This window comes from Chrysemys picta, chromosome 6 (genome assembly GCF_011386835.1).
Source record: "Chrysemys picta bellii isolate R12L10 chromosome 6, ASM1138683v2, whole genome shotgun sequence".
Classification (NCBI taxonomy): domain Eukaryota; kingdom Metazoa; phylum Chordata; order Testudines; family Emydidae; genus Chrysemys; species Chrysemys picta.
In genome coordinates, this window is record NC_088796.1 from 89,007,282 (window position 1) to 89,021,827 (window position 14,546).

The following is a 14,546-nucleotide window of genomic DNA, read 5'->3' on the forward strand; positions in this document are numbered from 1 at the left end:
TTGTAACATGAACAGGGCTTGAAAGTGTGTGAACCATTTACTCCCTTAAATTCACCTGCACATCAGGAGTTTAAAAAAAAAGTTGCTGAAACCTAAGAGGATTCTGAATTAAGTCACCCAGAGTATAGACAGAAGCCTTAATGGGGAGCCAGATGAGCCTTTAGTGGTGTTTACTGACTAGTTAAATATTTTTCTGCTGACAATTAATCCTTCATGAAATAAAAGGGCATCTTAGTTCTAAAAGTTGAAAAATAGTTACATTGAGTTGTTACTGCTTTGTAGCATCTAATCTCCTTAACCAGCAGTGTAATATTCTTTCACTTGTGCATCAAAATAACTTTCAGATTAAACCAGTACATTCAGTGAAAATTTGAGACAGCAGCCGGCAGTACACTTGTAGCTAATTAAGGGAACCTGGATGTAGCCCAGATGTGGATTATGAAAAGTGATTGTTCTTTAATAGCTGGTAATTTTGAAAGCATTTCCTTGTTTGTTCTCTTTTCCCACCATACCAGGAAAAATTAGCTTCTGAGATGACAAAAACTGGCTGCCAGGAAGCAAAACTGTCAATGGCAGTTATTCCCATCAGCTCAAACTGACAGGTAAGGTAGTTAACAGAGTGGGTGAGCGCCATCCTTTAAATCAATACTTGCCATTTAACCATAATCCAAAAGAGGTACAGCAAATAGTTGTCCACTATGGAATGAAATTAGAAGTTAGAAAACACAGCCCATTATGACTACAATGTGAATAATCTGTAAAATAGTGCTAGTTCATTTTTGCTGGCGGTGTGAGGAGTGGAATATACAGAGTGATGACAGTTAATTGTTAAGGGCCAGGTTATGCTACTTTTACTCTGCTTGAGTAGCCTCATACTCTGTAAGTAGCCCCATTAAAGTCAATGGGGCTACTTATGGAGTCAGGTGCTACTCACAATGAGAAAGGGAGGTAGAATAAGACGTAGTAGTACAGTGCCAACAGTGTTCTAGGAACTTTGATACAAAATCATATTCAATAAAAGATCTGTCTCCTACATGAAAATTTATTTGCTAATCCCCTTTTTAAACATAACATGTTGACAATGAGGCTCAAGATTGTTTGGTATCATATCAAATTATGAATGGAACATTAATGAGAAACTGCCAACCCTTATTTTTTTATTTTTATTTAGGAATGAAATGGTGCTTAAGGAGATACTTATGCTGATTTTGCAGTGGGAAACATGCCCATATGTTTGACTTTACAAAGCTGAGAAGCTGTGGTTTGGGAGAACAGTAGATTCAACTCAATTCTTTTCTCTCTCACTCTTTTTTTTTTTTTTTTTTTTGTAGAACAAGTAATCTCATTGTTAAACACTAGCAATTCAACATAAGTGCAGGCTCAGACATAGCTAGGGAACATTTTAAACAAAAAGGTTGACATTTTTGTGCTGCCCTCATTACAAATAAGTATGCTTTCCCCAAAATAATACACCCTCATGTGTTTTCTTTAAAAAAAAAATCACTTTTTGAATTGATCTTCTCTATTTGTTATAATTATGTTGACAAACCTTGCAAGATAAGCGAAGAAAAGTTTTGGGGATGAAGCAGAACAGATGTTCCACTTCCTCTTTGCTTACGTGAACTTAATTTGATACTTTCATATTTTCCATTTCTGCTAGTAAAGGTAACTACACTGACCAAATTAATCTGAATGAAGGGGAATTTTCATTCCCTGCTGCTTTTGAAGGCCCCAATTAAGTAAGGTACTTTAAAGCATATGGACGTGCTTAAAGTTAGGCAATGTGCTTTAAAGTACCTTGCTGAATCAGGGCTTAAAAGATGTGATGTTTTACGCAGTGGGGGAAAAAATAATCATGATCAGTTTGTATTACCATTGCACTTCAGAGCCCTAGTCATAGCCCAGGACCTTACTGTACAAATGCAGAACAAAAAGACTGTCCCTGCCCCCAAAGAATTTACAATCTAAGTTTAAGACAGATGCAGGCAGACAGGGAAGTACAAAGAAACAATATTGGTCAGAATGACAGGTGGTGGTCTCGGCACACTACCAATCTAACCATGGTCAAGTTTTTTGTAGGCATCGCAGCAAAGGAGAGTTGTAAGGACAGTTTTGAAGGAGGATAATGAGGTAGCTTTGCGGACATTAATGGAGAGCTCCCCTCAAGCACGAGGGATACCATGGGAGAAAGCACAAAAGTGCTTGTTTGAAACGTTCTAAGGGAAGTGATACAAGTCCCATCAGCTGGGGAATTTACAATTAGACAGGACAAGGTATGTAAATGTGCTGTGGGGTTTGATCTTACAGAAGCAGGATAATAGATGGCTCTAGTTGGTCCCTTTCTTTTCTAATTTCTTTGATTCTATGAAAGTAATAATAGGTATGAATTATGCATAGTAGGCATTTGTTAGCATTTGGAGCAAAATCATGTTGGATTAAACTTTTGTAAGCAAAAGACATGTTGTTTAAAGCCACAAACTGAAGGTTGGGAAGAAAAACAGTGGGAGGTGAGCAAACATGGGGACAGAATCCTGCAAACACTCCACGTGCAGAACTGTTATTTAGGATCTCATACCTAATCAAAGTGAGTCAAGGGTGGAGAATCAGAGTTTTGGAGGGATTAGCTGCCAAACGTGGCCATAACTGGTGCAACTGAAAACATGCACTGCACAACAAAATAGGGAAGTTGTATATGCCATTGGGTAGTTTGACATGTAGTTATTCAATTTACACTCAGATAAGTATGCCAGTGTGCCCATGCACATTGGGCATATTTGCTCTGTTCTTCACTGAAATTTTGGCCCAATCTGAATAGAAGTGTTTTCATGGTTGTTGTTGTTGTTTTTTTACTTCAGTAAAAACAGCTTTTCACATTTCAGTATACCCCAAACATTGCAGTATTGTGCCAGAGTAGGAGAAACAGAAATTGCACCAGGTTGTAAAGAGAATACTATATTCTGTTTACATTATTATAACCACAATTGTAAATGGGCTCACCAATTTTCATTGCTCGTGATGTGTGAAATGCTAAAAGCAAGCAAAAAGTATAGATTGTTAAAAGTAAGGTTGATTTTAAAACCTTTCAGTTTAAATAATCTGAAGTATTAAAAACATAATTAAGACACAGGGACAAATTGTACTGAATTACACCCAGGCAACACCAGAATTTAGCCCATAATTTTTATCTTAACATCATCCCTATAGCTTTAGTTTTAGATCATGGAGTCTAAATAATAGTACCAATAATTGGCTTCTCTGTCTCTATTACATCTAAAAAAGTTTGCAAAATGTAATGATGTTTTCAAGTGTATTCCCTGTGTTATTGCTCAGAACTCCACCAGGACACACTGAAGCAGACATCCTGACTAATAATTAAATTTTTCAAACATTTTTGTTTGTATATTTTCCTCAGACATTTCTAATATAACCTTTGTGACTTTTCAGTTCTTAATCAGACAAAAACTTAAGTAAAATAAGGTTATACTTATTTCCATGGGGTTCAAGACATTAACATAAATCTAATGACAACAAAGCCAATGAAATTCAACACAGACTTTAAATAGTCTTTAAATATTTCCAGGCTTTTCCCCTTTCCTCCCAGTCTTCTAGCAAGAGACCTACAGTATGGCACCTGAGCACTCCAAGGGATTTCATGTGAGTTCTCCTATACTCTCCTGAGTTTGATATTTGTAGGGTCACTCTGAAGGTTCCATTCTCCCATACACAGTAGTGCCTGTACTGCAAATATTTTAACAAGAGGCTCCCTAAAAATATGCTACTTCATTTAGCAGGTGAAATGTGTGACGTTCCCTGAGTAAACTACTATTTCACTCCACCCCAAGAAAACCATCAATTCTATACTCATGCTCACTACTCAAAAATCCAACAATTTCATACGCTTTCTCACCTTCTGCCCAACAATCCTTCCACACTCCCACTTGTCCCCTCAACCCACCATACTTCCTTCTCCCTACCACCTCATGGAAACTTCTCTAGATGGTCCTGTGGCACCTTTAAGACTAACAGAAGTATTGGGAGCATAAGCTTTCGTGGGTAAGAACCTCACTTCTTCAGATGCACAGCTTATGCTCCCAATACTTCTGTTAGTCTTAAAGGTGCCACAGGACCCTCTGTTGCTTTTTACAGATTCAGACTAACACGGCTACCCCTCTGATACTTCTCTACATGGGTCTCTTCTATGACAGCTGTTCTTCACAGAAACAGCAATGGAGCAAGCGGATGTCCTGCTGCCCCTGTTACTAGCTATGGTAACAGGTCAATTTTCCTGTTGATGAGAAGGAGGTCCCCTTTTATGGTGGGCTGGGAGGTCGTGATGGGGTGTGCATATCCCGCACTGGACAAGAGAGGGTTAACCTCACACTATGGGCAGCGGCAGTCCCGCCCCTCAGACCATGCTGGGCATGCTCCAACTATTGCTTCAGTATAAAAGGGAGCAGCCCAGCTCATTCTAGGCTGATCACTGTAGGGGAAGGACCTTGGGTGGAGGTTCCAGCTGAAGAGCCATCACAGCCTTTGCCTGCAGGAACTGGAGACCCTGAGAGCTGGACTAGAGGGCTGGAGCCGACGGAGCCACAGGGAATCACCCACACTGACGAGCCTGGAAACCCTGATGCTCAACGGACTACAGCATCTGGAAGCATGGTAGGAAGTGACCCAGGGAGGGTGTGCGAGTGGTACCTCCCACCCGAGTGAGGTCAGTGTGTTTTGGTGGGAGTCCCTGATGACCCAGTGGTGGACCACTCTGCCACTGTCAGGGCCCTGGATCGAGGCCCAGTGGAGTTGGGTGGGCCTAGGCCTCCCTACCTGGGCTGCCATCCCCCTAGTGGTGGCCCCTTCCTCTTCCCCGGGTACTAGACATTGGGCCACACTGCCCTGTGTCTAGGGGCTGTGATATTGAGTTTGGCCATTAGGCAGCAGTACCCTGTACCAAATGGCTGTTATATGGACCCTGGCCACTATGCCATATTGCCCTACACCTGAGGATGGTTATATTGACTCTGGCAGCTAGGCTGTGCTGTCCTGAACATGAGGGCTGCTGTAATTGACTCTGGCCATTGGGCTGCACTACCCTGACCCCAGTGGCCGCTATACTGTCTCAAGCCTCTGGGTTGCACTGCTTTTGGCCTAAAGACTGTCAGGGAGACTGTAACGGCAGTGGTATCACAACCCTGCCCCACCCTAAAAGGGGGATGGGGTGTACATATCCTATAACAGAGGTCAATTGGAAAATGGGTCCCCTTTGGTCCTTTAGGCGGGTAGGTCTCCTTTGATTGTTGGCAGCCTTTCTTACTTGGTGTGTGATAAATCAGGTAGGGAAGCAGGTAACCTAGGAGTGAGGCTCCAAATTCCCTTCCACAACTGGCTTTGCAAATTCCATGAGCAGCCCGGGCAGGGAGGTCTGAGAAGGAAGCTGCACCAGCTGCAGGATTCTCACTTATTGCACAGCAGCATGATCTCCCTCTTCCTTCTGGTGCCTTGGTGGAACACTTGTTGGTTTACTCCTAATGGCACTAGTCTGGGATGCAGGACAGATGTTCCCATTGTAGCAACTGTCATGGCTGTGACAAAAGCAATTGGCTAGAGCCCATGGCTCAGCAGGTGCCTGAGTGAGCAGCAGTTGCTCCTTACCAACCGCATAGTGAGCTGAAAATATTAATCAGGAGAGCTGGCCTTCCCTTTTGGATGGGAAAGGAGAGCACCTTCAAAATCACTTCCTTCCCCAAAATGTAGCTGATTCCAGTCTACCCTAATCATACGTTGCACACGGGACCAACCTGAAGATCTGGAGAAGGGTCAGCAAGATGATTTTGGGGATTTGCCCCAACGTAATTGATGCATAAATAATAATTGCGTGCATGAAGCTCATTTGAATTGCCAGTTTTCATCTCAGTCCCTGCCAAAGTGCACATTTTGCACGGTTTTAACTTGAAACCATGAATCAGTTCAGATTTGCTTGAAACTGGGCCCTGACTTGGTTTTGATTTTCTTACACAACCTGAAACCACATGTGTTACACATGCCTGGGGGTTTTGTTGTGAACATTTCATATGGCTCTGGAAGGATAACCTTTTCTTGTGGGTTTTAAGCATTTCCTATTCCAGCAAAAAGCAAAGGCTGGAAAAGATGAAAACTGCAGCTATGTGAAAAAAGTGGACTTCACTTTTTGAACCTCGGACAAAGTTTGGGTTCATTTTGGGGTTGGAGTCCATTCTTATTTTACCTTATGTAGGTGCACTAATGAGAAATCACTTCCCCTCTAATATAAAATCATGGAGCTTGCGAGTCATGGAAATTACAAACCCTTCAGAGTGACTTATGAGATGGGTATCGGCTTTTGCAGCAGCATAAGAGCAGATATTCACAGTACATCATGCTTCACTTAATTTCTAAATTATATTCCTTCTTTTTGGAATAATCTGTATTCCAGAAGCAGATCATTGCTAATGCCAATTCCATCCTCAGCAGTTCCCTTTTAGCGTCTGAAGGCACTTTTTTTCTTCCCACTTTCCTGTACTCAGAATTTGTGGTTTGAGCATGGGAGCTCAGGAAATCCTTAGCTTTATACCAGATTTGCCACTGACTCAGTCTGGCCTTGGGCAATTTTATTTAACCTCTCTGTGCCTCAGTTTCTCTTTTGCAGAATGAGGATAACAATACCTACCTACCTCAAAGCAGTATTAATTAGTTCATATCTGTAAAGTGATTTGAAATATAAAGGGGTATATAAATGGTAATTAGTGGTATTATAATTGCTCGCTGGGAGCTTTAAAATGCCAAAGTATGCATTACTTGCAGATTACTTAACCTGATACTAAAATGTTCTTTCTCTGATCTCAGCAAGCAATACTATGATATGAACAGGGGGCAAATAATGACATATGCTATTATTTCCCTCTGATAAAAATCTGCAGTGCATGATTTGCCATTAGGTTCTGCAGTAAAAGTACAGTAACCTAGCTTTGCATTTACAATAGCTAAAGCCATCTGCATACATGTAGAACCTTTCTTGGCAGGTTTCCACGTGTGGTTCATGCATTCCTTTGCCTGTGCAATTTGAAGCTGTCAAAAACTAATTAAAAAATTATGTGGTTGTTACTGCAGCTGTGTGTATTCTTCATTACGTTATAGGACTGCGGTTTGAGGAACGCTCCTGTTCTAGTTTCAAAATATCAGCAATGGAAGGTGTGCTGTTGGTGCATGTTTAACTGTTGCCAAAAAAAACCAAAAGGGAACTTCTTTAATTTCAGTTTGTCACTTGCTGCACTCTCTACTATTTATTCCCTCTATACATCACAGATGTGCAGACACTAACATACTACTTGCTGCCTTCTGCTGTTGGCCAGAGTCAAATACTGCCTACAAATAGAACCAAACCGAGTGTAGAGATACAGAAAATCCAATGGAGGTGATGTCTTGCAATGGGGATATGTTCTCCAAGGTGTAAACTCAGTTTTGTAGCACTTGTGATTTTGTGACAATACTTTGAGTCTAAACCGTAAAACAAAAAAGCAGCGATCCAGGTGTAGGAGAACTCTCTGCAGAGGCCATATGGTATATTGTGGTTAAGACATTGAATGGGGAGTCTAGAGATTTGGTTGCTATTTCCCAGCACTGCCAGTGACTCACTCTGTGACCTCAGGCAAGTCACTTCATCGCTCTGTGCCTCAGTTTCTCTAAGTAGGATGTGGATAATAACATTTACCCATCTAGGGTGACTAGATAGCAAGCGTGAAAAATCGGGATGGGGGAGGGAGTAATAGGAGCCCTTATAAGAAAAAGGCCCAAATATTGGGACTGTCCCTATAAAAACAGGACATCTGGTCACCCTATACCCATCACACTGGGGTGTAATAGGATGATTCCAATAATGTCTGAAATGATCTTTTAGATCCTCAGACAAAAAGTGCTATACAAATGCAACATGTTGTTGAATCCCATGATTGGCCAAATCATTAACTTTTGCCAGCATCGAAATTAGTTTGTTTTTTTCAGTAGAAAAACAAAGATATCACTCCAGAAAATTTCCTACTCCTTCCTAGCAGGAATTTACAAAATTATAGTAAATACAGACAGAAAATATCATAATGCCACTATAGAAATCCATGGTACACCCACATCTTGAATATTGCATGCAGTTCTTGTTGCCCAGTCTCAAAAAAACTATATTAGAATTGGAAAAGGTGAAGAGAAGGGCAACAAAAATGATTAGGGAACGGCATCCATATGAGGAGAGATTAAAAAGACTGGGACTAGTCATCTTAGAAAAGAGACAACTAAGGGGGGATATGATAGAGGTCTATAAAATCATGACCGGTATGGAGAAAGTGAATAAGGAAGTCTTATTTATCTCTTCACATAACAAGAACTAGAGGTCACTTGATGAAATTAATAGGTAGCAGGTTTAAAACAAACACAAGGAAGTACTTCTTCACACAACAAACAGTCAACCTGTGGAACTCATTGCCAGGATATGTGATGAAGGCCAAAAGTATGAATGGATTCAAAAAAGAATTAGACAAGTTAATGAAGGATAAGTCAATCAATGGCTATTAGCCAAGATTTCAGGGATGCAGCCCCCTCTTCGGGGTGTCCTTAAACCTCTGACTGCCAGAAGCTGGGACTGGACAACATGGGATGGATCACTCAATAATTGCACTGTTCTGTTCATTCCCTGTGAAGCATTTGGCACTGGCCACAGCGAGAAGACAGAATGCTGTGCTAGATGGACCATTGGTCTGAACCAGTATGGCCGTTCTTGTGTTCATATAAAACCATAGGTGTTTCTTCACATTTTGTGCATCTTGCACATCACTGGGCTGAAGCAGGGACATTGGGATAGGCCTGAACCAGCCAGGCCTGTTGAATAACAGGGTGAGATTCACCCAGGGAGGGTGAATGGCATTACTATCTGGGGTAGGGCATCTCTGATCTCTGCCAGGAAGTCCATAGGCGCCCCATTTGCTAAGGTTGCTTAATGAATCCACTGAATAAGCACATTTCTAGACATCATCAGAAAAAGATGGCAGAGTACTGATCTTGAAGATACTTCCCATTTAAACCACACTAACTCCTTGATTCCACATGGAGTCAGCATTTTACATGTGAAGCAGTTGATGGATGGAAAGGAAGCTATTACTGCAGCAAAGCTGTATGCCACATGACGTCTCCCACTTAATGAGCTTTATGGAGCAATTTCAATTTTAATAAAAATTTCCTCTAATTTATTAAACTCTTTTATCACATCTGCAGTTGCCCACTTGGCTAGCTGATCAAAAATGATAATAAATGAGAAATATCAAATGCTAAATTTATTTTAGATTTCTACAGCAGGCTCACACTATAATGCAGTGCTGCAGGTGTTTTTCCCCTAAAGTCCCCATGTGATTTTTATGACCATCAGTCTATAGATGTTTAGCCACCTCTCAGAACACCGGGCACCCATGATACAGTAGTTTAAATTCACCTATTACCTAAAGTAGCCTTTTTGTTTAAGGCTTTTTTGGGTATTTCCTTTTTTGTTTCCCCCAGCAGAGTTTACAAGTCATCATTGTTTAATTCCCAGCAAACTAAAATTGAAAAACAAACTACTTTTTAAAAAGCACACCCTGGGAAAACATCTTTACAGTCACTGAAAAGCAATGTCATGTATTTGCCTCTACTGGCTTTGCGGCAACAAACTAACATAACCACCATACATACACTCACACCGACATATAAATCCATCACAAAAAAACTTAGATAATTTGTATTTAAGCTTTTTCAAGTGCATTTCTCATTAATACAACCACCAAAAGTCTAGGGAATTATAATTCAGGGCCGGATTCTGATACCTTTATTCATGAGGAATAGTACCTCACTCGACAAAGAGTACCGTTAAAGTCAACATGACTAATGAGCAAGGTGCTACCCAACATGAGTAAAGATATCAGAATGTGGCCCTTAATCTGTTGCTGCTTCACACAACTTCTGAGTGTCCCAGCTGGGAATCCAGGGAATTTGGGAGCTCCACATCCTAAAAACAATCACCGGGATTGGAGCACAGTGGGCTTTGATTGTTTTGTTTGCTTGGGACATTATATTTCTGTTTTGGTTTCCCACGATGGACTCCAGGTTAATGGTTGAAACATGATAAATATAGGTTTGATTGTAATTAAGAATCTCATGTCCTTTCTCTTTGCATTCAAGATGCTATCTATTTTTATTAAAGAATTCATATATCATGTTTGCTTATTGTTCTTATAAATCACAAAAGATTTGCTAAAAGCAGAAAGGCTCTGCTCCAGGGCTGAGGCAAATATACTAGTTCTTATGTTGAATGAACCTGCAGGGTTGTGGCTAACAACTTGCACCTCCACTGTATTAGTTTCCGAGTCACCCACACACTTTCTTCACAACCACACTTAACAATACACATCCACATTTCCATCCTAAACCTCACCATAACATATTTCCTTCCAACATAAACCTGTTCTCACACGTAAGCCACATATCTAAAGAGCCAACATCAAACACACAGATTTAACTCAAAATTTTGGTTTAAGAGTTTACATTTTTGATATTTCCAACGGCCAATTTCTCCATCTCTGAAATATCTTTTCCCAAAATCTCATATATGCAGTTTTATACTTATAAATAGATAAATTAACATAACATTACTAACATTGGATATACAGTACTATGATGATCATTGTTTTAGACATACATGTTAAAATACAATCACTTGTTTGTCTGTTGTAAGTAATTGGCTTTCTACTGGGTTGTGGTCCTTTAGTAGAGAGACAGTCAATTTTTCACAAAGGAATCCTGCACATTCAACATTTGGAAAAAACATCAAATAATGGTGTTCACATTTCCTTAAAAACCAGTGCCATGTGTTTACTGCTCACTGGGGCTAAATCCAAATTTTCTGATGTCAACTGCTCTCCTGAGACTACATGGGCTAGAAAGGGAAAATTCTGCCAAAAATGACTTTGCTCACCAATGTTCCATACGCCTTTTTTATCTCTCATTCTCTGCTTCCAGGTGCCTCTTCCTCTCTCGATTTGGAGCATTGTCAGGATCCAACTCCCTGCTAAATTAAAAAGCCTTTAACTTCCAGAAATGTCTTCCCCATGATTAAGCCACCTCTTCCCTTGGATAAACTAAATAGACTGAGCTTCTTACATTTTTTAATCATGAAGCATGTTTTCCAGTCTGTAAAGCATTCTTATAGCTCTTTTCTGAACCCTGTCCATTTTGCAGCATCCTTTTTGAAATGTGGACACCAGAACTGGATACAATATTCATTAATGGTCTCACTAATCTGTATACAGAAATAATACCCTCTCTCTACACCTACTTGATATTCTCCTGCTTATAGATTCAAGGATTTTGTTAGCTCTCTCAGCAACTGAATCACATGCAGTGCTCCTGTTCAACTGGTTATCCATCATGCTCCCTAAGATAAGACAGGACACACTGGGAGATCCAATTGGCTACTTTTTGATTTTAATGAAGCCAAAGATTCATACAGCCCTACAAAATACTGTGGTGAGTAAACCCACATGTCAGCCCCCACTTTGACTAGCTGGACAGGGAGGGGAGGATTCTTCCCCACAAGGTATAGAGGGGCTACAGAGCTGCTTGCACCAGAGGAATCTCTTGCCCAATGGACTCGTGTCCTGAATTGTGCTCAGTAGTGCCTCTCCACCACTGACATCACCAGTTCCATCAGCTGAGGATCTGGCCTGTTATATCTATCTCTAGATAGCTAGATACACACACACACACACACAAATATATATAATATATTTGTAATTTACATTTTGTTTTAACACTTAAGTTCTTTCTGAAAGCTAAAAATAAAACAGTCAATAGTAAAATTATTTATACTCCTCCTACCACTGTTAAAGTGATTAGCTGTTACATTCTGCATTTCTAATTTAGGATGATGGTGTTTGAGAAATTAGATGACCTAGCAAATGGAGCACAAGTGGGGATTGTAAAACTATCTAATATAATCAAACAATAATAAAATGTTCCAGTTAGCTGGCTAGTTAGGAATCAGTGGGGTGCAGAAGATTATTACTTAATAATTTCCATAACATCAGGAACCTCATCAAAACCTTCTGGTTGCTGTAAGAGTAGGAGAGGTAGATTTTATGAGGTGAGCACATGTCCTGAATTGCTGCCCCGGAATACTGTCCCACCCAGAACTCACTATCCCATCACAGGGGAATACAGAGACTGGAGGCTGGTCTATGCTTAAAAGATTTGCTGGCATAGCTATGTCAGTTAGGAGCTAATTGATGTAGCTATGCTGGCAAAAGCCTTAGTGTAGTTATACCAGCAAAAAAAAATCAGTATAGCTTTTTTCATTTGGTGAACTGGAATTAAGCTATACCAGCAAAAGCATTCTAAGCTGTGTCCCCACTGTGGGAGAGGAAGGTTTGCCACTATAACTCTAGCAATATAGACTAGACAAGGCCTGGGATGGAGACTGGGTGTGATGCTCCACTGCTTTGCACCTTGTGTGGTCATTTACCACACCTTGTGTGGTCATCTGAACAAAATTAGTGCAAACGAAGTGGATGTAAAGAGTTGCAGCTCAGAACAGTAGCATTTCACACTCACTTTGCACAGCTGTAAATGTGCAACAGAAGGTGCAAGAAAGTAGAGAATCAGGCCCATAGTGTTCTGGTGCCTGAGTGTAGGATTTAGAGGGCCAGTTTTGTCCTCTCACACCAGTTTTACAGCAGTTGTCAAGAATCAGGCCCTGCTTCCAAAGTGGCTCTCCCTCTGGCCCTGCAGCAGAGCCAGTCTCCGGGCTACCTAACAAGCCCAGCTGGTGTGTAATTGGCTGCCTGATTGGCTATACTGACTGTTGGTTGGAATATTCAGCAGACCAGCTCTTAAACCCAGCAGCAACCCAGGACACGTAACACCCATGTCTTTGTCACTGACAAGTGTAATGTCTCTGACTTTATTGGCGTTACCCCTGATTTACACTGATGTAAGTTTTTATCAGCCCACAGAAGCTTTGTTGTCTTTATATATGAAAAATAATCTGCCTGCCTCTGAACACAGCTACTCTCGTAGAAAGATTAAATGGGGAAAAGAAGAGTAAGAAAAGGTGAATTTTAGATACAATTAAAGGTACTTCAAAGTAGTTTTGGGGCCTGTTTCTAATCTCACTTACTCCAGTGTTATACCAGAGTAACTCCACAGATTTAGGGGGAGTTTGTCCTCATTTATACCAGTAAGAGAGAGATTAGTGTGGGGCCAGTTATTTCCAAAGTGATTTAACTTACAATGTTGCCGTAGATACAAGACATTTCAGGGTCCAACAGTTTTTCTAGTTCTAAAGAAAATATCAAATAATGAAGCTGCAGGGTTCTTTTTAAAGGAATGAAGGTAATCAGCTATGGTACTGCTAATTTCTCTGTCAAGAAAATACATAATGGCTTCTGTGTCTAGGATGTACGAAGAGGAAGAATAAACAGAAATTTTGCAAGACCTGAGCGTTTCTATGTAAAGGGAAACTCTTATGCACCACTCTGATGGACCAGTTCTTTGGGTAATTTTTTTTTTCAAATGTATTATTTTGAATCTGCTGCCATCTAGTGAGAATAACTAATTTCTCAAATTCAGTTATAAATACAGTATGAATCAAGATATAGTTCACGAGCAGCAGGCCCAGTGAACTTCTATGAAAAGTGAGAATTGCAAGGTACTATCCAGCTCTCTGCCCACCTGTAAATGGCCCAGTAGTGCTGTAGCTGGTGGGTAAGGTGTAGGCAACTTTGGTACTTGTGTGGTGAACCCCTGGATATGTAGCCAGGATCAGCCTAAAGCCACCACTGGAAAACAGTTGTATCTTGACAATTATTATTCACAGCAATGCCAATTGCTGATTAAACTATTAGATATCACTTTGTTTCTAACATTTAGAGATGTGTAATTAGTTCAGATCTGTGGATAATGATCTAGCTACAGGCAGAAACCAAAAAAATTATTAGACAAGATGAGTGAGGTAATGTCTTTTATAGGATCAACTTCTGTTGGGGAAAGACACAAGCTTTTGAGCTCACACAGAGTTCTTCTTGGTCTGGGAAAGGTACTCTGAGAGTCACAGCTAAATTCAAGGTGAAACAAATTGTTTAGCATAAGGAATTAACGTGTTGTAACAGATAATTCGAGGTGAAGTGGGCAGTCCACAGTTCTGCAGTCGTAGGACACAGGAAGGTTAGTGGATTATAGACTGTTGTACTTGATACCAAATACTCATGCTTGTAGTTGTAGAGTTTACAGTCTAAAGTCAGTTTGTCTAATATCTATAATTTGTGTGTATCTGGTACACTCATTTGATCTAGTGCTGTTAGGCTACACAAAACATCCGTGCCCTTCAGTATTTCTTGAATCTTACAACGTCTCTTGCCTTCCTTTATTCTAGATCAAACAAGTTAAATTATATTACTTTAATTTCCTAATTCCCTTCAAAATAGTTGTGACCAGATGAACAAATTAAGTTACAATTTCTCACAAAA

At 40.4% G+C, this 14,546-nt stretch overlaps 1 protein-coding gene across 9 annotated transcripts in view; it reads right to left on the reverse strand.

Moving 5' to 3' along the window:
• LOC101953356 (iron-sulfur cluster assembly 1 homolog, mitochondrial) overlaps positions 1 to 14,546 on the reverse strand; it is a 120,349-nt gene that overhangs the window by 83,962 nt on the left and 21,841 nt on the right. For 4 of the 9 annotated variants that reach the window (XR_010602313.1, XR_010602315.1, XR_010602316.1 and 1 more), the window contains exon 4: positions 11,000 to 11,092. Coding sequence is in view for 5 of the 9 variants with exons in the window: in XM_065599423.1 (XP_065455495.1) it covers positions 11,000 to 11,092 (93 nt within the window). In the remaining 4 variants the exon portion in view is untranslated. Of the gene's footprint in view, positions 1 to 1,239; positions 11,093 to 14,546 lie in introns of those variants that run through there. The other 5 variants (XM_065599420.1, XM_065599419.1, XR_010602314.1 and 2 more) reach the window with 5 other exon arrangements.